General features: G+C 46.9%; 1 protein-coding gene across 1 annotated transcript; it reads right to left on the bottom strand.

Annotated features, from left to right (window-relative positions):
- Positions 1–11,986: 11,986 nt before the first annotated feature.
- Positions 11,987–12,802, bottom strand: OLIG3 (oligodendrocyte transcription factor 3). The gene has a single exon (XM_007191112.2). The coding sequence runs from the start codon at positions 12,800–12,802 to the stop codon at positions 11,987–11,989; it is 816 nt and encodes a 271-aa protein (XP_007191174.2).
- Between the last annotated feature and the right edge of the window lie 8,929 nt (positions 12,803–21,731).

Here is a 21,731-nt window from a genome sequence, read left to right as displayed (position 1 = left end):
CCGACAAGGGTCTTGTGTCCTCGGCCAGCATCCACAAAACTGTGATAGACTTATTTGTTTGCAAGTAAGGTAAAATCTCAGATTTTGTGTTTCTAACAAGTTCCCAGATGCTGCTGATACTGCTGGCCCAGAACCCATGCTGTAGGCCCGGGGACACCACTGATCTAGATCACACCAGGAAAGTTACAGTATTTAACTTTCTGTGCCTCAGTTTCTACATTTGCAAACATGGGAATAATAATAGTACTACCTGCATAGGTTTTCAGTGGGAATTAAATGAGTTAATACTTTCTGAGTATTTAAAACCATGACTGGCACACTGTAAGAACTTTGTGTTTTCTATAATTATTAATGTAAATATTTCCCCTACATTAACACAAGCGGGCTAAGACATGCATAGCATCTACCACAATATCTCTATCACCTGCAAAGGCATTCTCATGATAATGCTGTTTTTGGAAGTTAAAACGCTTTCGAACATCTTTGGTTCTGCAACACATTTCCATGTAGCTCATTTTTTTCTGTTACATAACACAGGCTGAGAGAGTGAAGATATTAACAGAGCTGCCCAGGATAACAGAAACCAAAACTTGTTGGAAGAGCAGGCAGGTTGCATGTGCAAGGACTGAGTGAGAAGGCTAGGGGAATGTAAACCCCAGGCTCCCCTAAAGCAATGAAGTGGCCAATGCAATGGACAAATAGAGCAGAGAGACGAGCTGGAATGGAGAATAAAATAGAGACTGGAAGCAGAGATGTGGGAGAAGGTAGAGAGCAAGAAGATGAGGAGATAACTGAGAAGCAAGATAGAAGAAAAGAGGAAGAAAGGGGAATTGAAGAGGAAGATAGAAGAGAAAGAGAAGAATTCACCCTAAATCTTCCATCTTTTGGAAGCAAGCAAACATGGTCCTTTTTTCTAAGCAGCATGTTCACCTAAAGCATATATATGTGAGGGACAAACTAATAACAGTAACTTTTGACACCATGTCACCAACAGAAATGGTTTGCCTTTTAAAAAAGTGGCCACCATGTTTCTTGCCTTACTTGCTCCACTTAATAAATCCATTTCATCCCTCCTCCGCAGATTCTATCTCCCATCTCTTTCTTTCAAGTGTAAAGTGCAGAGAAACATCGAATGCTTCAATGAACCTAATTCTAGTTTCAACAAACTCTAGAACATTCTTTTATACCATAACTGTAATATATTTTAGATGATGAAGCGTCACATAAAATCACAAAGGATGCAAATTATAGAAAAAGAAAAGAATCGATCGTGGTCACGTACAGAACTATAAGTGAAGCCTCTCACAGTTGACTGTCCACTTAGATGAGGTATAGGGTCTGCATAGTAAGAGCACATTTAGAAAAGTAGCAGTCCCCTACCTGTCTCTTCTGCCCTCTTCTCCAGCCTCTCAAGGACAAGTACCACGTTTGGCTGGGTTTAAATAAAACTGTTGTTTCCAAAAAAAAAAAGAAAAAATAAAAGATTAATTCTCTCCATTTTATATATATTCCAAAAAGTTTTTATTGTTAGTGTTTTCCCTCAAGTTACAACTCCTTTGTAATTTTTTTTTTTTACTGAGATCTAATGCGTACTCTGAAAATTACACTGCATGTTTCTCAGTATTTTCTATTTAAAAATCTGCCCAGATCAAAAATGATGAAAAGTTACTGATCGTAAGTCAATGTACTCTGTGGCTCTGAAGAGATCCAGTGTCTCAAGCGCCTGGAAAACAACACTCCACAAGTGACGGAAGTGCTAGGAAATCAACTACCTAAGGGTAAAAAATGAAAAATTGTTCCAAATCAAAATGCCCTTTGGGGAGGGCCATTGATACCTGAGCACATTAATTTTTGCAAAGGGGAAAAAGAGGACCTAACCCATCTCTGCAGTGCATGGTCAGTCAGTATAATTTCTAAAAGTACTTTATTCAATCTTGGAGTCTAATCTATTCATAATATAAATCTAGTAAAAATTGGAAACAAATTGCCTTCTCTACTTCTAGTATTCCCCATAGACTATTTAGCAAGAGGAACGGCTTCTTGTTTTTCATGTTTGTCTATTAGCTATATAGGACTGTGGGAAAGTCAGGATGGTGAGGACATCATTGACAAGACAGGCAAAGATGGCCTTTTGTATGGATTTTATTGAAAGGAACAATACTATCTGAGCTACACAGGTCACACTGTCTCACTCTGTGCCTAGATCCTGTTTCTCACATAACTGGGGTGAACAGTCAACAGTACACAAAATCAAAACATAAGTTCAGCCTTGGGGGCCAAGCTGAGATTAAATGATTGGTTTCTTTTTGATTCACTAGATTTTTTTCACTTTTCCAAAGGAGAGAAAAGTATGTGTTTGCCACCATTCTATATGAAACACAATTATGGGCACAATTTAATGCCAATCGCCTTTGAGCTAGCCTCTCTCATGATTATACTGATTAGCTCATGCACTATGCAGGGACCAGTCAACTGTGGCAAGGAAGGCAGAGGTTGGTTTCCATCAACACATGACTCTTAAGGATCACTTCCTTAAAAAGTGATGGTAGATGTGGGAGACTGTGTGGTTTGACAGACTCTCTCTGTTATTGCCTAGTTCAGATAAAGAACTAATTTTCAAAACAGATCATATCCACCTTTTGATCATTTTCATGACCCATCTCTCTAGATGCCACATTTCATCTTTCTGCAGTGTTTCATTTCAATGGGTCCACAAAAGTCAAATATACACCAAATTAAAACCAACATTTTCTCAATTAGTGTAGAACATGTATATTATCTTCCTTAAAGAAATATTTTTAAAAATTGAATTTTTCTGCTTAACTGTCTCTGATGCAAAATTAACTGGGTGATTATTCAATGTTTCTTGGGCTTAAGTAGGATTTTTTAAACTTTTTTATTTTAGAAATATATTTAATTGCATGATGCAGTTGTCACCTTACAGATGTGAAAAAGTCACAGAGAATAATAACCCAAATCTATCTCTTATATTTTGATTCTCTACTTTGTCCTTTTTTACTAGAACAATCCAATTTGTCTTCCTCAGTTTAAACCATTAATAGACAAACAATTGGAAAAGATGACCAAGCCAAAAATGTATTAAATGATGAAACAAACTGTAATTCGTACAAAAGAAGATTGGATAAAAGAAGTATAGTCAGAGTCTCAAATAAAAGTGAAAGAAATTTGACACAGGAGGATGAGAGGACCGGAGAGTCAACCACAGTGTTTCTTTTAACTTTTGTCCAAGAATACTTGGCCTCAAATTTAAAGATTACCGGAAGCCCCAAAGGAGCTCGCTCCGGGCTTCTCTGAGGATCCAGCAAAGATTCAACAATTGTATGCTGAATCTTTGTGTTCTAGGTAGGATTATTTATCAGGGATTTTGTTTTGTCTGGGTTTTCAATGGCCCAGTCCCAGCTGTACATTTGGGGACAGACCAATCAACAGAGGGTTTGTAGCAATCCTTTTGGAAGCTTCCCTCCCCCTGCCGGGATGGAGTAATTAACAGACCATTAAGTCAATTCTGCTTTATTGAGGGGGATAACGCACAGGTCATTTCTTTGAAAACTTTTGTTCTTGAAGGAAATTACAGGATTGTTTTATGTCTAGAACACAGCCTGGTGAGCTCAGGAGTCAAGAGACAAGTGTCTGTAGCTCAGGGACCCACAGAGACAAGGAGGATAATGACTTTAATCCCATTAAAAAAAGATTTCTCCCAACCTCCCCCCTCTTTTATTTTTTTCTTTTAAAAACCAGTTAAAAGAAAAAACGATTTGCTCATTTGGTAATAACTGATGGGGACATGAATTACGGAGATATCCCAGACTGAAGTTTATCTCAGTGTCAATAAATCTCTAAACAACAGTGATGAAACAAAGTACTGCCACCATTGCTTCTTTTTATTTCCATGTTAATCAAAGGCATCTGCTCCTGTCCTCTGTCTGGTAGAGGGAATGAGCAGTGAGTTTTCCGGTATCTGAAAAAGCCTCTGGAAGGCAGGCTTGCAGCACCTGTGTTTTGTACAGCCACTGGAGGTTTTACCTTAGGACTTAGATGCCCTGTGTTTTCCCACTAGGGTCTGAGGACCCTGAGGGCAGGGGCCATTTCTTATGCATTTGAATGTCCTACTTCTCTTGCTGCTTTGTTCATTTTTCTCCGGTGCTTGGCACACGAAAGCACTCAAAGTGTTGATTGCTTAGCTCATGCAGCTCAATATCAAAAAAAAACAAATAACCCAATCCCAAAATGGGCAGAAGACCTAAAAAGACATTTCTCAAAAGAAGATATATAGATTGCCAACAAACACATGAAAGAATGCTCAACATCACTAATCATTAGAGAAATGCAAATCAAAACTACAATGAGGTATCACCTCACACCAGTCAGAATGGCCATCATCAGAAAATCTACAAACAATAAATGCTGGAGAGGGTGTGGAGAAAAGGGAACCCCTTGCACTGTTGCTGGGAATGTAAATTGATATAGCCGCTATGGAGAACAGTATGGAGGTTCCTTAAAAAACTAAAAATAGAGCTACCATATGACCCAGCAATCCCACTACTGGGCATATACCCTGAGAAAACCATAATTCAAAAAGAGACATGTACCACAATGTTCATTGCAGCTCCATTTACAATAGCCAGGACATGGAAGCAACCTAAGTGTCCATCATCGGATGAATGGATGAAGAAGATGTGGCACACATATACAATGGAATATCACTCAGCCACAAAAAGAAACGAAATGGAGGTATTTGTAGTGAGGTGGATGGAGTTAGAGTCTGTCATACAGAATGAAGTAAGTCAGAAAGAGAAAAACAAATACAGTATGCTAACACATATATACGGAATCTAAGGGGGAAAAAAAAGGTCATGAAGAACCTAGTGGCAAGACGGGAATAAAGACACAGACCTACTAGAGAATGGACTTGAGGATATGGGGAGGGGGAGGGGTAAGATGTGACAGGGTGAGAGAGTGTCATGGACATATATACACTACCAAATGTAAAATAGATAGCTAGTGGGAAGCAGCCGCATAGCACAGGGAGATCAGCTCGGTGCTTTGTGACCACCTAGAGGGGTGGGATAGGGAGGGTGGGAGGAAGGGAGATGCAAGAGGGAAGAGATATGGGAACATATGTATATGTATAACTGATTCACTTTGTTATAAAGCAGAAACTAACACACCATTGTAAAGCAATTATACTCCAATAAAGATGTTAAAAAAAAGGAAGATGTGGCACATATATACAATGGAATATTACTCAGCCATAAAAGAAGCGAAATTGAGTTATTTGTAGTGAGGTGGATGGACCTAGAGCCTATCATACAGAGTGAAGTCAGAAAGAGAGAAACAAATACCCTATGCTAACACATGTATATGGAATCTAAAAAAAAAAAGTTCTCATGAACCTAGGGGCAGGAAAGGAATAAAGACACAGATGTAGAGAATGGACTTGAGGACACGGCGAGGGGGAAGGGTAAGCTGGGACGAAGTGAGAGAGTGGCATGGACATATATACACTACCAAATGTAAAATAGCTGTTGGGAAGCAGCTGCATAGCACAGGGAGCTCAGCTTGGTGCTGTGTGACCACCTAGAGGGGTGGGACAGGGAGGGTGGGAGGGAGACGCAAGGGGAAGGGGATATGGGGATATATGTATGCATATAGGTGATTCACTTTGTTCTACAGCAGAAACTAACACAACATTGTAAACCAATTATACTCCAATAAAGATGTTTAAAAAAAAAAAAGAAAGAAAGTGTTGATTGCTTAAAAGGAGGAAGATTATGAGAAATACCAAAGGAAGTAATGTTGAGGCTTACATTGCTGGGAGTGCAGTAGAGAGCTGTCTGTTTACTTGTGGGTTCAAAGGATGCTGTGAATTTCCTTGCCCTTTCCCCGGGAGTGGAAGGGAGGGAGGGAGGAGCAGTTGAATAACCAGGAGAAGAGAGTCTTCATAAAATGTGCTGGCTGCAACCTGTTTCCTTCCGAGGTGTTAAGGATCCTGCCTGTGGCAGAAACGTGTTCTCGGCACCTCAGCTCAGCAGCACGCGGGGGTCGGGGGTGGGGCTCTCGGAACCCGGCTTCGGGAGTTTTTCAGGCCCAAGGGAGATTAAAGATAGACAGGCTGCATTTTACACGTAAACTGTGGCGCCCCCAGAATCAGGACCAGGCTCCTGCACTCTCTGAGGTGTCTGTCGGTCGCAGACGGGAGGGAAAGACCGGCGCTGATCAAGTCCTGGCCAGCCAGAATCCCCAAACTTCTGAGGGCTGTTATCCCAAGTTGCTTCCCAGACCCTTCGGCGCTGTCCCTTCCCTGCCCTCCTCAGGATGGAGACACCCAACCACTCTGCTTTCACCCGAACCCCAGGATACGGCGCAAAATCCAGGCCCCCGCGTTGAGCGCCCAGATCTGCGCACCCCTCCCTCTCAGCTCCCTGGGACCCCAGCCCCAGCGGATCCCGATCCCCGCCTCCCCTGGGACGTGTCGAATTCCTGGGGCGTGCTGAACTTCCTCTCCCGAGTGCCGGCTGCAGGGATACTATCCTCACTTTGGTGCCGGAGCCGGGGACAGGGCCAGGGTTGGGTGAGAAGCAGAGTCTCCGCGCCAGGGGTTGAGGCCAGGGTGGGCCTCAGGGAGCGAGCCGACCGGGTCCTCCGTGAGGTCCCCAGCGAGGAAACGCGGTTGACGAAGGCGCAGCAGCCCGGGCCGCCCTGGCTGACCCGGGCCGTATCTCCTTAGCAAAGCTGACCGAATGTCGGCGGGCATCCCAGCATAGGGGCGCAGGGAACAGAGATGAAAGAGCGCGCCCGCACGCTCGGCCCAAGTTTGGATTTGTTTGTTACTCTTGTTTTTTCTTCCACCCACTTTCCTTAAACGCTTAGGTATTTCGAGGCTCTTTGCAAGTGTCGGCGCAGCCTGGGTTGGGCCTTGCTCCGCTATGTCCCTCTCCCGCGCGTCTTTTGTCGTCTGCGCCCCGGCTTCGCTGGGCCTGCGGAGGGGACGGAGAGGAGTCGGGGGTCGAGTCGCGGAGACCGATGTTTCCCATGGGCCGCAGCCCCGACCCCAGGGCCCGTAGCTCCGCGCGGAGCTGCAGTCTCCGCCCCGACTTGCTCCGAGTTAGACCCCAGAGCCAGAGGCGAGGTGCAGGGTCAGTTTCTGCGACGCGGGACCCAGACCCGCGCCTGGCTCCCTGCTCCCCGCCGCTGGGTGCAGAGGACAGGGAGAGGGGCTGCGCCCCCAGCGGGCGGGGGGGGGGGGGCGAAACGGGTGGGCGGAGTCGGGAGAGATCCGGTCCCGGGGCTCCCAGGGGACCCCGGCGATCCCTAGCCCAGCGGCTCTCCTGATCTTCCCCTCTTGGTTCCCGCACCCCACCTTCTCCGGCCCCCTCGCAGCCCCCCGACCGGGGTCCCAGGGGAAGGTTTCACTGAAAACAGACGCAACTAAAAAATTACTGCAGACCCGAACTTTCTAGGGTTTGCCTCCTCCCGGCTGCTTATGAGGGAAACGGGTAAGTGCGAGGCTCAGAGACTTTGAAGGGGGAGGGAGGGAGGGGCCCCTCGTCCTCCCGCAAGTTTGCCCAGAGGCGGGCGGAAGATGCAGGTTCACCCAGCTCACCACGGCCCCTCCCCTGGCCTATTTCTTCCAAAGACACTGCCCTCGCCCTTCTGGGGCGGCTCCTCCCCTTGCTTCTCTTCCGGAGCCCGAGGAGCCTGGACCGGCCAGTCCCGGGGGACGAGGTTCCTGGATCGCGGAGGCTCCGCGGAGCCCCGGCCCCCGAGGTCTGGCTAGGCCCCCACGGGCGGCAGAGCCGCGGGGGGAGCATCGGCGGGGAGGGCCGAGAGCTTAGTCGTCTGGGCGCCCAGGCTTGGGAGCCCACCTTGAACGCGGGCGGCGGCACGGGAAGAGAGGGGCCCGAAGTCTCTAGAAGGGACAAGAAAAGAGCAGTTAAATCTTGTTAGCTGAGCGAGATGCTCAGAGAATCCATTGTCCTCCCTGAGGGCAGGGGCTTTTGCAATTTCTGCTGAGGGTACCGGTGGAGGCGATGTAACTGCTTGACCCAGCAGCTTGAAAAAGTTTGAGAGGACACAAGGCCTCCTCCGGTAGGAGTTAGGGAACCTTGGACTTCGTGGACTAACTCCGGTCACCTCTCCCTGCCCTTTTTGGGGGATATAAACCCAAGGCCCCGGAACCCCGGGGAAGGGGGAGAGGGTCTTTAGGAACAAAGGTTTAGCAGACCCTGCCAACTACTGCCGGCTTTCCTTTTCTAAGTGTGACTTTCTCCCCGCGTTAAAGATGGGTCACTGGCTTAAAGGGCTTCGTGAGGATTCTAGTCTAGGTTTCTCAAGATACCTTTGCCCACGAGGCTTTCGCCGTCCCTTTAAATGTAAAGCAACGTTTACTGTGGAATGAAGGGATCGTTGTCGTGTTTCTAGATTGAATTAAAAACTGCTTTAAACTTAAGAACTTTCGATAAGGTGAAAAATTGGCAGTGAAAAGAAAATCCGGCCAAAAATCCATTCTCACTTTCGCGGCCATGTACATTTGTTTCTGGCATCAGGAAATCGAGAATTTAACGGAAAATGCCTGTAAGAGTCGCCTGCAAAGCCACATTTCCAAGCAGACCAGCCTGCTCCTGCGCAAGGCCCTTCCCAGTGGAAGCAAGTGGGGATTGTTCCCTCCCCAATAAATCTAGAACTCCAGACTACCTGGCTCCCAAATTGCCCTTCTCCTTGGGTTCCTGTACTGTTCTTAAAGGAATCCTTTCTCCGGTCTCTAGGTCAAAGGAATTTTTGTGACCCAGAAAAGAGACCAGTTAGTCTAGGGGGCCTCCTCAATGCTGGAAACAGTGTCTGTTTTCCACTTGGGTTGGAGAATTCGTTATAGAATTACCTGGGCCCGAGACTGTTTTTAGCATAGTTCCCCCAGAGCGTGAACCACACAGCTCTTTATTTATTTATTTTTGGGGGGAGAATTTTATTTTATTTATTTTTTTATACAGCAGGTTCTTATTAGTTATCCATTTTATACATATTAGTGTATATATGTCAATCCCAATCTCCCAATTCATCCCCCCCTGCCACTTTCCCCCCTTGGTGTCCATATGTTTGTTCTCTACATCTCACACGGCTCTTTATACTGACCACTGCAGGTAACTCAAGGGATTTCTGCGTGCCCCGGCAGCACAGACACCACTCCTCTGGTACAAGGAGCATGGCTTTATTTCTCTTCAGTGCCCAATTTAAGCCCCAGCTCTAGAGAAGGGATGAAGCCCACCACTAAGCCAGTGGTCAGGCCTCTTGTCTTTCCCCAGGACCAGGCCTTTGAAAACAGGACTCAAAAGAAGCCAGTGACTCAGGGGAAAGTCCTTTTCCTGATTGATTAAACTTCTCCCTCTCCCCTCTTTTCTAAATAATAAAGTCACAGGGAAAGGCTGGAGGGCTGCCTTGTGTTGGTTTCAAATAAATCCTCAACAGCTCTTTCCTCACCCAGAGAAATGAATCACCCTTGGGAAATAGACGATTATTCCCCCATTTATCTGCCTAAAACCAGAGGAAATAAGCACCCTCCACTGTAGACCCTCACTTAGATCTATCTCCCTGGCAGTGGGGGAGCTGGGGGTAAAAAGAGATGGAGGAGAATGAGTTAAATAGACCCAGGACCCACAGAGGTGCCCTCCCAGAGAGGTGCAGTGGGGGACCTAGGAAGGGGTAGATGCTTCCTAGATGTGCTGTCTACCCTGGATCCTAGAGAGAGACAGATCTATTGCCTGGCCTCCCCCTCTTGAAGAGGAGCTCAGGCCTCAGCCAACAGGGAGGTGATGTTACATCTAAGCGAGAGGCAGATTCTGGGGTGGTACATTTCAATCAGGTTTCCATTATCCTTAACGGGAAATAGAGGCATGTGCTGGTCGAGTTATCATTACCAGAGCTTGATTTCTTGTCCTCTATAAACAAGTAAACAAAACCTTCTTGCTGGATTACTTTTGCTTACACAAACTATCTGGAAATGTTATGGGGTGGGAAGAGAGAAAAGTAATCGATTGAAGTAACCCCCGTTTTAGCCATTATTTACGTAGAAGACTTTTCTCTCTTTATCCCTCCCCCCAATAACACTTCCAAATAGCTTGCATTCAACTAATGGGATCTTCTAAGGGAGGAAAGAGAGAATTCCCACTATAAATCTGGAGATGCTGAGACTTGGGCAGTCGTTGGCATCACTCCGAGCTCACCTTACAAAGCAGAGAGGCCTTCCCTGTCTCTGAGGAGCTTGCTGCCAAGGGGCTGGTGGGGGCTGGGCATTTGAGTATTTTTTAGGATCACTCTTCCTTGATTTTTAAAATATGTACTGGATTTTAACTTGCTTGATTTTTGTTTTTAAAGCCAGACGGTCAAGCTACAGTGAAAAGAAGTTAACTTACTGTTTTGTTCTCATCTGTTGCCAACACAGCCAGCGCAGTCACCACTCTGCCTCTCATTTCCTGTCACTTTGGGTTTCTAGATCACTTTTTAAAAAAATCTCAACTGTTGAGTTTATGAGGAACTGATTACTGCAGAGAAATAGGAGCTCAAATATCACAAGACTAGTGACATGGACAAGGCCCCCATTTGAGGGACATTTCGTTGTAATAATTAACACCAATACGTCTGACCTCTTTACTTGTAAATGATCAGAGAAAACTCTTCGAATCTGCCCACCCACCCAAATCTCTCCCCCACTCCCAGATATACCTTACTGGGTCCACATGTTCCTTACCCACTACCCCCATCTTCAAAAATTTTAGGCAAAAGCAAAGCCAGGATTTAAAGGTTCTTTTTTATTTGAAATTCTCATCCAGAAACACTGGTTATTAATAAATATATCATAGTTATCAAGAATATATAAAAAATAAAGACAGGTCTTGTCTTCGAAGCCCTAACAAAATAGTTCAAGCAAATGTTCAGGAAAATAAAAACGGCACCCCTCCCCAAACCACAGTAAGTTTTCAAAGCTGATGATGGAGAGAGCCGACCCCGCATGCAGAAAAACTGAGCAAGGGGGGATGGGGCAAGCTCGCAGAGGGAGCCCAAGCTCTTGCAGTCGCCGGCCCCTAAAACAGCCCAGGAAGGTTGGGAATGGAGTTTGAAGGGGGTGGGGTGGGGGAGAAGCGCCTGTGCGTGAGTTTGGGTCTTTGCACTCTGCCCCCTTTTTCACTTCTTACAACCACAGACAGAGATATACGGAGTACTTCGGAGAATTCCCTCATAAATCCTTGTTACAAGGAAAATGGCATCACGGCCTGCACAACATGTTTAGACGAGATTCATTTAGAAGCGTGCATGCATTCTTTCGACCTACACTGCGTCTTAAAGAAAACCCACAGAAGAGCTGTCATGCCCTGGACCGGAGTTGGAATTCAAAACTTGAGTCTTGAGATTTTCTCTCTCTCTTTCTCTCTCTCTCCCTCTCTCTCTCTCTCCCTCCATTGGCTCTAGAAAAACAACTGTGGAGAGGATAGACAATTCTAACTGCATCCATCTCAAGGAAATATTTACATTTGTTTCGCACAAAAGGGATGGTTGTCTTTTCCAAGGTGAGAACACAGAGCCAGAGACATGGACAGCGACCCTAAAGGCCCTTCGCGGTGTTCAACTACACCGATCCCGTCTTTATACAACAAATGCCGTTTTGACAAGAGCGTATGGCAGTGAGGAATACCGGCGCGGCATGGAGAAAAGAAGCATGCATACAAGACACATGACGTCTGGTTCGAGCCCCCCTTCGCTACCACCTAGAAATTGCAGTTTGGTTTTAGTTCTTTCCCTCCGGGGGTCAAGTAGGGTCTGAGATCTCTCCGACGGTGTGGGAGGCCTCGGGAGCCCCCCGCCCTCCCTCCCTCCCTCCGGCCGAGCGCCCAGCCTCCCTCTTCCCTCCCGGCCCGGCACCTCGAGCCCTCCCGCCGCTCTCCCCTCATTCTCCGCAGCCGGGCCGGCCCGCTGCTCACTTGAGCAAGTCCTTGGACTCGGCCGACAGCCGGGCCATGTTGGCGGTGGAGAGAGCGGACAGGTGCGGCGGCGGCATCTGGCAGATGGGGCAGGGGCAGGGCAGCCCGGCCCAGTGCTGGAAGCCGCTGCCCAGCTGCAGCGCGGGCGGGGTGGAGGGCGCCTTGAGCAGCGAGTGGGGAGGCCGGATGGTGCTGATGGCGGGCAGCGAGGCGGCGGACAGCGGGGACGAGGCGGTGCCGGACGAGAGCGCGCCTCCCAAGATGGGGTGCACCGGGTGCACGGCGTTGGCGGCGTGCGCTGGGTGGCCGGCCGAGTGGCCCACAGTCCCGCAGTGGAAGGCCGAGTGGTGGCCCCCGTAGATCTCACCAACCAACCTCTTCATCTCCTCCAGGGAGCTGGTGAGCATGAGTATGTAGTTTCTGGCCAGCAGGAGAGTGGCGATCTTGGAGAGCTTGCGCACCGAGGGCCCGTGAGCGTAGGGCATGACCTCGCGTAGCCCGTCCATGGCGAGGTTCAGGTCGTGCATCCGCTTGCGCTCGCGTCCGTTGATCTTCAGCCGCAACTGCTGTAGGTCCTGCTCCGACAGCTGCTTCTTGATTTTGTACTTGCTGCTCTCGCCCGCGGCTTTGGCGCCGGCCCGCGAAAGGCTTTCCCCGGGCATCTTCTGCACCATGTCGCCCTGCGTGGACGAGACCGAGTTGAGACGGCTCTCCTGGTGGTGGTGATGGCGGTGGTGGTGGTCCCTCAGATACATCTCATCCATGTCCGGAGATGAAGCTCTGCTGGAGACAGAGCTCGAATCAGAATTCATCTTATTACAGGGGATGCGGCCCTACCGTGGTGAGACTTTAGGAAGGAAATTACAGAAAATCTTGAATTTAAAAAAAGAAAAAAAAAAAAGCTGCCTCCCAGTAACCCACGTCTCAGCGGCAAGAAATGAGAAGAAAAGCTGAGGCACTGCCTTTCCCCACCTTTCTCCCTCCCCGCTCCCCTCTCTCTGGTTTGGCTGTTTCCCGGACAGCTAGTTGGTGTGTGCTTGAACTCAACTCACGCTGAAAAAGAGGGGCTTTTATAGAGCTGCGGCGGAGAAAAGAGACAAAAGGAACCCTCCTATCTATCCTGGGCTGGTTAGGATGACGTGCAATCATTCAGGGCGGTGCGCTTTGCTGTCCCATTTAGCAAGGATTCCTATTCATATTCATTGTGGGGCCGCCCAGGGACACCTCCGCTCAAAAGCGCTAGGAGCCCCCGGGCACAAAACCCTGTGATTGACACACTCACCGCTCCAGCTCGCGCCTTCTGGATTTTTTTAAAGAAACTTTCCTTCACCCCACTCCCCTTCCTGATTTCCCTAACCAAATCACACCTAAAGGAACCGAAGGAAGGAAAGGAAAGGGGGCCAGGAGGAGATTCTCTGGGGATGGAAAGAGGAATTGAAACATTCTCTCCTCCCTTTCATAGCTACTCCCAAGTTTTTGGAAAATGTGGGCAAAAGAAGTCTCAGTGGAATGGTTTCAAGGACAGAGATGCAGATGAAGGGCAGGTTCAATGCGCGGGGGGGGGGGGGGCGGGAGGGGCAGGAGAATGCCTGTCGATGTGCATGCACTGCCTGAAGTTTATTTCGTTAGGCTTCTTTCCCTAAACATTGACATTGTGTTCATTTTGTTTATTGGGCCCTCCGGTGTGGTTTTAATGGGATGTCCATATCTGGTGACGGGTATGCCCCCTGACACTGTTGTGGAGATGGGTTTCTTGCTTTTTAGATCTTCCCTTTCGTTTTGAAAAATAGATTACTGAAAGAATTTCAATTTTGCCAGATTCTGTAACTTCTTAGACCTGGAACTGAAGAAACCAACCAACCGTGGCGTTACAATAAGAGCCACTTGAGAAAGGGAGGAGAGGAAAAGCAGCCGAGGAGGCGGGAGGGAGTTAAGGATTGGAAAGGTTCCCAAGAACACCAGGGGAGATTGTTCCTGCCCTGGCTACCCCGCAGCCCCTGGACCCAGGCGCTAGCTGAAGATGGAGGCGCGGCCCCCGCCTGCGGCTCGGCTGCAGGGCCTCTGACTGCTGTGCGTGCGCGCGGAGAGAGCATGTGCAGCGCAGCGCCACGCGGCCGGGGCGGGTGGGTTCATCGGGCTGGGGCCGCCCCACATCAGCGGTCCGGGGAGAGCGGGGGCTCAGCGTCAAAAAAATACACCACGTGTGTGTATGTGTGTGTGTGTGTGTGTATGGCTCGGCACCATAAGGATCTGAAGAGCCCCTGATGCGTGCGCGCGTGGGCCCTGCGCTCCCGCGCGCAGTCCATTCTGGGGATAAAGAGGAGGCCTGGAGTTTGCAGCCTTCGGTTCGAGTGGGGAGCTCGGCGCCGATCTTTCTTCCTTCTTGCTGTGCTTTTGTCAGTCGGAACTAGCTAAGCAACGTGAGGGGCGGCAAGGCAGAAATTCCCGGAAGGGAAACTGCCCCGGCGGCGGCCTCTAGAAAAACGTGGGCACCGCCAAGCTCCGGGCCCGGAGGAACCAGAGACAAGTGCTAGGTTATGGCTGAGTGTCTGGGTGCAAAGTGAGAAAGCGAAACAATCCCGGAACCTCGAGCAGCTGGGGCCTCACACAGCGCGGCAGAGTCACTGCAAGCCTCCAGGACTCGCTGGGTAAAAGAGGCCTCACTTTCCATTGACACAAATCGAGCGGTCAACAGAAGAGGGATGCACGCCCAGGGCCGGAGTTGGCGCGCTCCGCGAGGCTGTGTCTCGTAGACGGTCACGCCGCGAAAGCAGCACTGGCAATACAAGTCCGGTGGGAGACGCAGTGTTGGAACGGATGCTTTTTCTACACCAACTTTTGCTTCTCTGTAAAGAAAAAATAAAGGAAATGGCCAACACCGCTTGTCAAGGCCAGGACCTTAGTGCCCCTGAAGATTGGACACAAGCCTTTTATCCTCCTGTCGCCTCCACCTCCATAGAAGGAAAGTTTCTTAAAACGGAGAATCCAAGAGATTCGATTGGATGTGAAAAGATTGATGTCCAAACGCACTCCTAATATCCAAGCAAAAGGAATGGTTCGTAATTCACTGGACTCGCCCATGTGAACTCAGATAATGACATCCCCCGAGCTGCTTTAGAGCAAAAGGGTGCCAGAACATCTGCATACATTCGGACACCGCCCCAGGCGATGGAAGGAAGCTGGAGAAGAGGCGTGGTCTAGACCGTGGGCTTCAGCGGCTTTCCAGCTGATCAAGGTGTGGGGCAGAGAGTGCTTGACAGGAGCTAAAGCGACTTCCCCGCCTTTGGGCCAATGCACAGGCCTGGCCCCCATTGTCCTCCAGATCCACCTTTCTGACCCTTGGGCATCGACGTCTGTCCTTCCCATGCCCCAAATGAGAATGCTGCTGCTCAGTTTTGATTTCGGGAAGTAGCAAAGTCTAGTTTGAGCAGAAGGGTTGCAAATGAAGGAGCAGAAAAATCATGCTGCTGAAAGGTATTTTACCTTTAAAAAAAAATCCCTATTTTCTCAGGGGACAATATGAAATAAAGGGTTAAATCTCCCCTCCCCCCGCCCCGCCAATCAATAGAGAAGGTAACATTGCAAGGGGAAAAGGGGGTGGGGAGAAGGAGCAGTCCTCCCAATACAAACTGAATAACTCACTTGTGGGGCTGAAAAGACTGAGGCCGGGGTTCTGGGAGTCGGATCCAGAAGCCTCTCTGCCTCTGCACCGCCTTTCCACGGAGACAGGCACATAGGCGACCGCGGCCAGCTCCGAGGGGGGCTGCGCTGGGCGGGGAAGTGGCGACAGGGCCTCGCTTTCACCGACCAGACCCTCTCCACCCCGAAGGGGCTTTTGGTTGCAGTAACGCGGCGGTGCTTGGAGTGGCAGATCTGCCATGTCTCGGCCGGGGGCCCTCGGTCGCAGTTAGGGATGCGTCCTGTCTCCCTGATGGCCCTCTGCTTTCCCCAAGGGCCGCTTTGTGTGAGTGTGGGATGGTGCAAGGTCCAGGGCCCCAGCCAGGCAAGCACTTTTAGAGAGGCCTTCCAGGAGTCCCAGACTCTCCTAGGAAGCTTGTTTCCCTTGGAAAAGAGGGAGAGTGAGTGAAGGAGCCACAACTTTGCTCGCCAAAAAATGGGTTGATGCTCGCCAAAAAATGGGTTGATACTCGCCAGGGCCCAAAAGGCAGAGATGTCCACCAGGCAGCGCTGGCGCTGCTCCCACACGCTTGTCTCGCGGAGTCATTGTGGACACTGAGAGTTCACTTCCTGTCGACTCCTCCACCCCCGGGCTCGGCCCCTCGGGATAAGCCCCCGAGCCCGAAACGGAGCAGCTCCGAGCCCACGAGGGCAAGCAGACGGATTTCCTTCCATGGGCCGTCTCTGCCATCCACCACCCCCGGCGGGTGCAAGGAGGGGAGTGGAAGGGAGCCGGCGTTGGGCCGAGCCTATGGCAGCCCAAAGTGGCCTCAGCCAGAGACGCGCCGTGCCCTTGGCCCTGGCCGAGGGCTCCTTCAGAGGGCTCAGGCGGGCCCGGAGCGGAGCGGGCGACAGGGCGACGGGGCCGCGCTCTCTCGGGCCACACGCCGCGCCCTGGCGGCCGGGGTGGGCGGCAGCGGCGGAGGGGGGTCGTCCCCTGGCAACAGGTGCGTCCCAAGGCACGCAGGCAGCTTCCAGCCAGGCGGTCCTGGCTCCGGAAAGAGCCTGTGAGTTTCTCAGCCTTTGCATAACACTTGAAAAGTAGAGGGTCGGCGCGGGGACCCGAGATGGAGATACGTGCCCCGGGCGCACAGCCTCAGTTCTGCATCCCCAGACAGGACGCAGCCCCGGCTCCCGGAGACCGCGCGCTCCAGAGGCTGCGAGGCCCCTCCTGACCCCTTCCCACCTCCAGATCACCGGGGACCGTGTCTTACCCGATGCCTGGTGCGTGCCGCTCGGTGCCCGACGCCCACCGCTCCGCAGTTCCGGCCGCCGAGTTCCTCTCCAGCAGCTGCCGCTCTACCCGAGGCCGCGGCGATTTGGGCTCAGGAGCGACCCCTCCCCAGCCCCTCGTAAGAGTCCAGCGACGAATGTCACGCTGGCTGACCTGCCAGGCGGCTACTGTAAAGAGCCGGTCAATCCACAGCGTCCGCGGGCTTCTCTTGCTCAAGCCTCGAACTTGACCGGCAGAAACTTTGGCCAAGACCGAACAGCAGGCGGCTGCCCTGTGGGATTCACCTTTTAACCCAATCCCCCTTCCAAAACAAAAGAGATAAAAGGGGAACCCAGATATCTCTAAAGATGCTCCGTCATGTGCAACCGGAGGAATAGCCTGAAAACTAGCTGGCCACGGAGGAACTTCTCAAAAAGTAGTTTCTTTCTTTATCTGCTGAGTAAAACGTTCACTTCACAACAATAGCAATGGCGGCCAGGTCATCCAGACTGTTAGGTTGATCAAAGAAGCCGTTACCAAAAAAAAAAAAAAAAAAAAAAGACATCTAATTTTTAAGTTAAATGTCAACATAAATCGCAGCCAAGCAGGAATTATCTCTTCTCGCAGCAGCGCATCCCAAGTGATGGAGTGTTAGTGAGGGTGCTGAGCTCCCAGCCCCCGCAGACGAAGATGCCCAGTTGAAAACCCTAGGTGCTAGAAGGGCCCAAGGGGATGGATCTGGGCCGACTGACTAACGTGTTTTAGTTTTCTGCGTTTCCCCATATTTTACATAATATCTCGAACACTCATGATCTGTCCAGTATTTCTCCTCATTTTTTTAACATCTGATTTTCATACAAGAAAAATAGCAGAAGTTGAAGGGCAGCAGAATTTTATGAGGCGATAGTAACTGCTTTTCTCAATGTTGGATGTGAGATTGGAAGATGAGAGGAAGTCCCAGAATAGCATAGAATGATGAAGTGCTAATTATGTGAATATATAGGCAAGTTAACACACTGGCAGAAGTAGAAGTTTGATTTTAAAGATGCGTAAGCATCAAGGCTGGCTAGAACTTACAGACTCATTATAATTACTTAAAGACTGACAAAAGTCAAAGGAGATATGAACTTCTGGGTTTCATTTATAGGATTTTGCTCAATCAGTGAGCATACTTCAGTACACTTTTTTTTTCCTTTCTGGAAACATCTGCGCAATGCCAAAACCTCTACTGAGTTTTCCTTCTAAAGAAAGCCAATAAATTGAAAACATTTTTCCTCAAGATTGGAACATTTAGGTTGATTTAAATATCACTGGTGATCCATCACTTAAACTGATGAGTTATATTAAAATTTGCATACTTATACACAGATTCTTGGCATGTGTCCTGACGTTTTGGATTTGTGACTCCATTAATACTAATACTTTAACAAGCATTAAGTAGATGATTTCTTATTAGTATTTTATTGTTATTAATTGATTTCTTTATGATTTTAGAGTTAAAGCCACTGTATACAATTTGATATCTTAATATAAAATAGAACAGAATATTAAATTCTGCTTTTTCTTTTGGAAGCTATTTTATCGTCTCCTTGGTATAGTCAATTAGATAGTTAAATGTAACACATATTGCTGTATTCTTTGCTAAAATGCTTAAGGAATTTAGTTTTATTTTAGAGATAAATATTTCTTTTAGAGACAGATATCTTGTGTAGCATATGTATTACTTTCATTTTGTATTCAGTAAATTCAGGTTAATACATAAAGTATATAAATAAATATATACCACAAAGAGATTAGAATGTAAGAACCTGCGTAGAGAGCAACAGAGAATTAAAGAGATGTTAACATTTCATGTCGTCAATTTATTACACTGCTTTTTATTATAAATACCTATACATGTGCATTCCAAAACTTACATGTATAATTGTGTAAAGTTAAATACATTAAAATATTTATTTGAAGCCTTTGAGTCCTAAATAAAAAGGAATAAGTTATTTTTCAGATGCTAATAGTGACAAAGGAAAACATATTACACACCTGTTCATGAGTAGAGTTACATTTGAAATGTTACATTGACGCCTATCAAATATATATTTACACACATTATTTTGAAAAAATGATAATTACGGAGTCTTCTACTGAATCTTGAAAAGTCAAAATGGCAGTTTTTAAAAATCAACATTTCCACGGCTGATTGATTTTATATCGAATCTGAGCTACAGACCAGGTGAACTCTGCTTCATCATTTCTAAAAATAAATGGAAATATAATATATTCTCCTTTCTCATTAGACCATTGTGTTTTTCTATTTATAGGCATGTTTTATTTTGTTTGCATAACATCAACAGTCTGAGTGTAAAGTTTATAAAGCCAAATTGTCACCATTTACAATATTGGCAGAATTTTCACCTTCATCTTTATATATTATACAATAAAATTAAAGCAATTATCCAGACAATTCAAGCCTCAAGTCCTGTTTTTCTTTTTTCTTTTTTTTTTTTTTTTTTTTAAATATTTATTTATTTATTTATTTATTTATGGCTGTGTTGGGTCTTCGTTTCTGTGCTAGGGCTTTCTCTAGTTGTGGCAAGTGGGGGCCACTCTTCATCGCGGTGCGCAGGCCTCTCACTGTCGCGGCCTCTCTTGTTGCGGAGCACAGGCTCCAGACGCGCAGGCTCAGTAATTGTGACTCACGGGCCCAGTTGCTCCGCGGCATGTGGGATCCTCCCAGACCAGGGCTCGAACCCGTGTCCCCTGCATTAGCAGGCAGATTCTCAACCACTGCGCCACCAGGGAAGCCCCCTGTTTTTCTTTTATTTTGGGGAATGGTGTCTGAAGAGAGGAAGAAGGCTGGAAACAAATTATTACTCAAAATTTGTAGATATTTAATCATTCTATATTTCACTTGCAGACTAGTTTGAGTCTCCTGCTTAACCATTGAAATGATATTCTCAACTATCAAGAACTGGTACTAAAAAAGTCCTATACATTTGGGATATGTTATTTTTTACAACATAAAATGATAGTGGAAATTAACATTCAGAACATAACATTATTTAAGATATTGATGAAAGAAACGATAATTTTCCAAACCGTCATTTTGTCTTAGTAATTTTGATTGTCTATTTTATAACACTTGATATTAGGAAATAGCAGAATATTGGACTATCTATGTTCACAGAAGTGAGCGTTTCAATTAGATACTTTAGCACTTTGTTTTTTCTCCTTTTTATTATGGCAAGTATAATAAATATGGGTAGACTTTTAGGAGAAAAACAACTTTGTAATGAAGGGGAAAAGGAAGGGGAGGGCATGGAACACACTGTGTAAGTGTCCTCAGTTCATAATACATAAACTTAATCCCACCTTTAAGTGCATTTTAAAGAGTCGTTTGTATGATCTCCACATATATGTTTACTTTATAAATTTATGAAAATTTTAGCATTGATTCTAATATTTTAATACAGAGCCCATTTGTGGCTGTTTTCCAGAGTCAGAGGAAGAGCAAGTGTACTGTTTCTATGGCGCTCTGTTCTCCATTCATACATCCTGCCATGTGTCGAACCAGTCAAATTGCCTGAGATAAGCTGTGAGAATGAAAACGCTGAGGACTTCTTCTGGGATGGGACGTCTCAGTACTGGGATGCCTCCAAAAACTGTCGTAGAGGTCACGTGGCAAACAGAGCACACTATCAGACTGAAACCCTGATAAAAAATAGAATTAAAAGAAATTAATAGTATAGATCTTCTAGCACTGCTGAACGGGGTTCCCAAACAAGTTCTTAATTTTTTCCAATGACAAAAAGAAAAAAAAGCTTTCCACTTTATACTGAAGGACAACTCCAATGTCCCAATAATTGCTCATAATGCAATAAGGCATTTAGTTCAATAAGAATACAAGACGACTAGAAATTCATTGCTAGAAAAAGCCAATTTTTATTTTGTTGATGTGAATTTATAAGCTTATCTTAAAATTCTTTCCAGAGTCAAAATTATTTTTCTCTGGGAAAAGCTTTTATATGTGATTTATTTGTGTCAAAAAAACCCAAATGCAATTATGCATAAAATTTGTAAGTACACTTGCTGGGATGGCCCTTTCTCTTTATCAAAGTTTTGCCTCCTGTGAAAATAAAGTAAGGGGTAATAGCTCTTTTGCTCCCATTAGATTTATTATTTGAAGTAATTATATTAAATGGAAAATAATGCCTTTGGGACAGTAATGCCAAGAACAGATACCCAACATAAAAATACTGCTGAAAAATATGTGTGGCAGGAAAGACATGGACCAAACAAGAGCCTATAACCAATTCAACTTAAGAGTTTTATTCAATAAGTAGCTGTAGAAACTAAAAACTAAAATCTAAAGGGCATATGCAGCCAGGGATTGAAAACCTTTTTAAAGACAGGACTAGAATAAAAAGGGCATAGTTTCTCTCAGTGTTTGTGTTGTCCTTCCCATCCTTGTTTGAGAAGGCCATCAATAACAAAGGGAATGAAAACAAACATCAGCAAAGAATACAGATCAACAAAGAATATTGTGTAGGTTTCTTTAATAAGCTGTCTTCTGGCCAAAGCTTCCAAATACCATACTCATCTTCCAAGATGAGTTCTTGGAGAGACATAAACTATTCTTTTGGAAAACTCTTAGGTAGTAAACATAGAGATGCCACTTCCCCATTGATGACAGTTCTCTCCTTATGGTATGAAGACCAGAGGCAGATATTACACAAAGAAGACTTCACAACCCGTCAAATTTCCTGGATAGGATTTGCTGCTTCCCAGATGTGCATACTTACACAAGTTTCTTACCATTTCTGAACTTTCATTTTGTCATCTGCACAATGAAAATA

This window comes from Balaenoptera acutorostrata, chromosome 14 (assembly GCF_949987535.1).
Source record: "Balaenoptera acutorostrata chromosome 14, mBalAcu1.1, whole genome shotgun sequence".
NCBI classification, from domain to species: Eukaryota; Metazoa; Chordata; class Mammalia; order Artiodactyla; family Balaenopteridae; genus Balaenoptera; species Balaenoptera acutorostrata.
Note: the sequence above shows the minus strand (reverse complement) of the source record. Positions and strands in the feature narration are given on the sequence as shown.

Bases quoted from the DNA above. Each gene is read 5' to 3' on its own strand.
- OLIG3 (XM_007191112.2), bottom strand. From the start codon at position 12,802: ATGAATTCTGATTCGAGCTCTGTCTCCAGCAGAGCTTCATCTCCGGAC.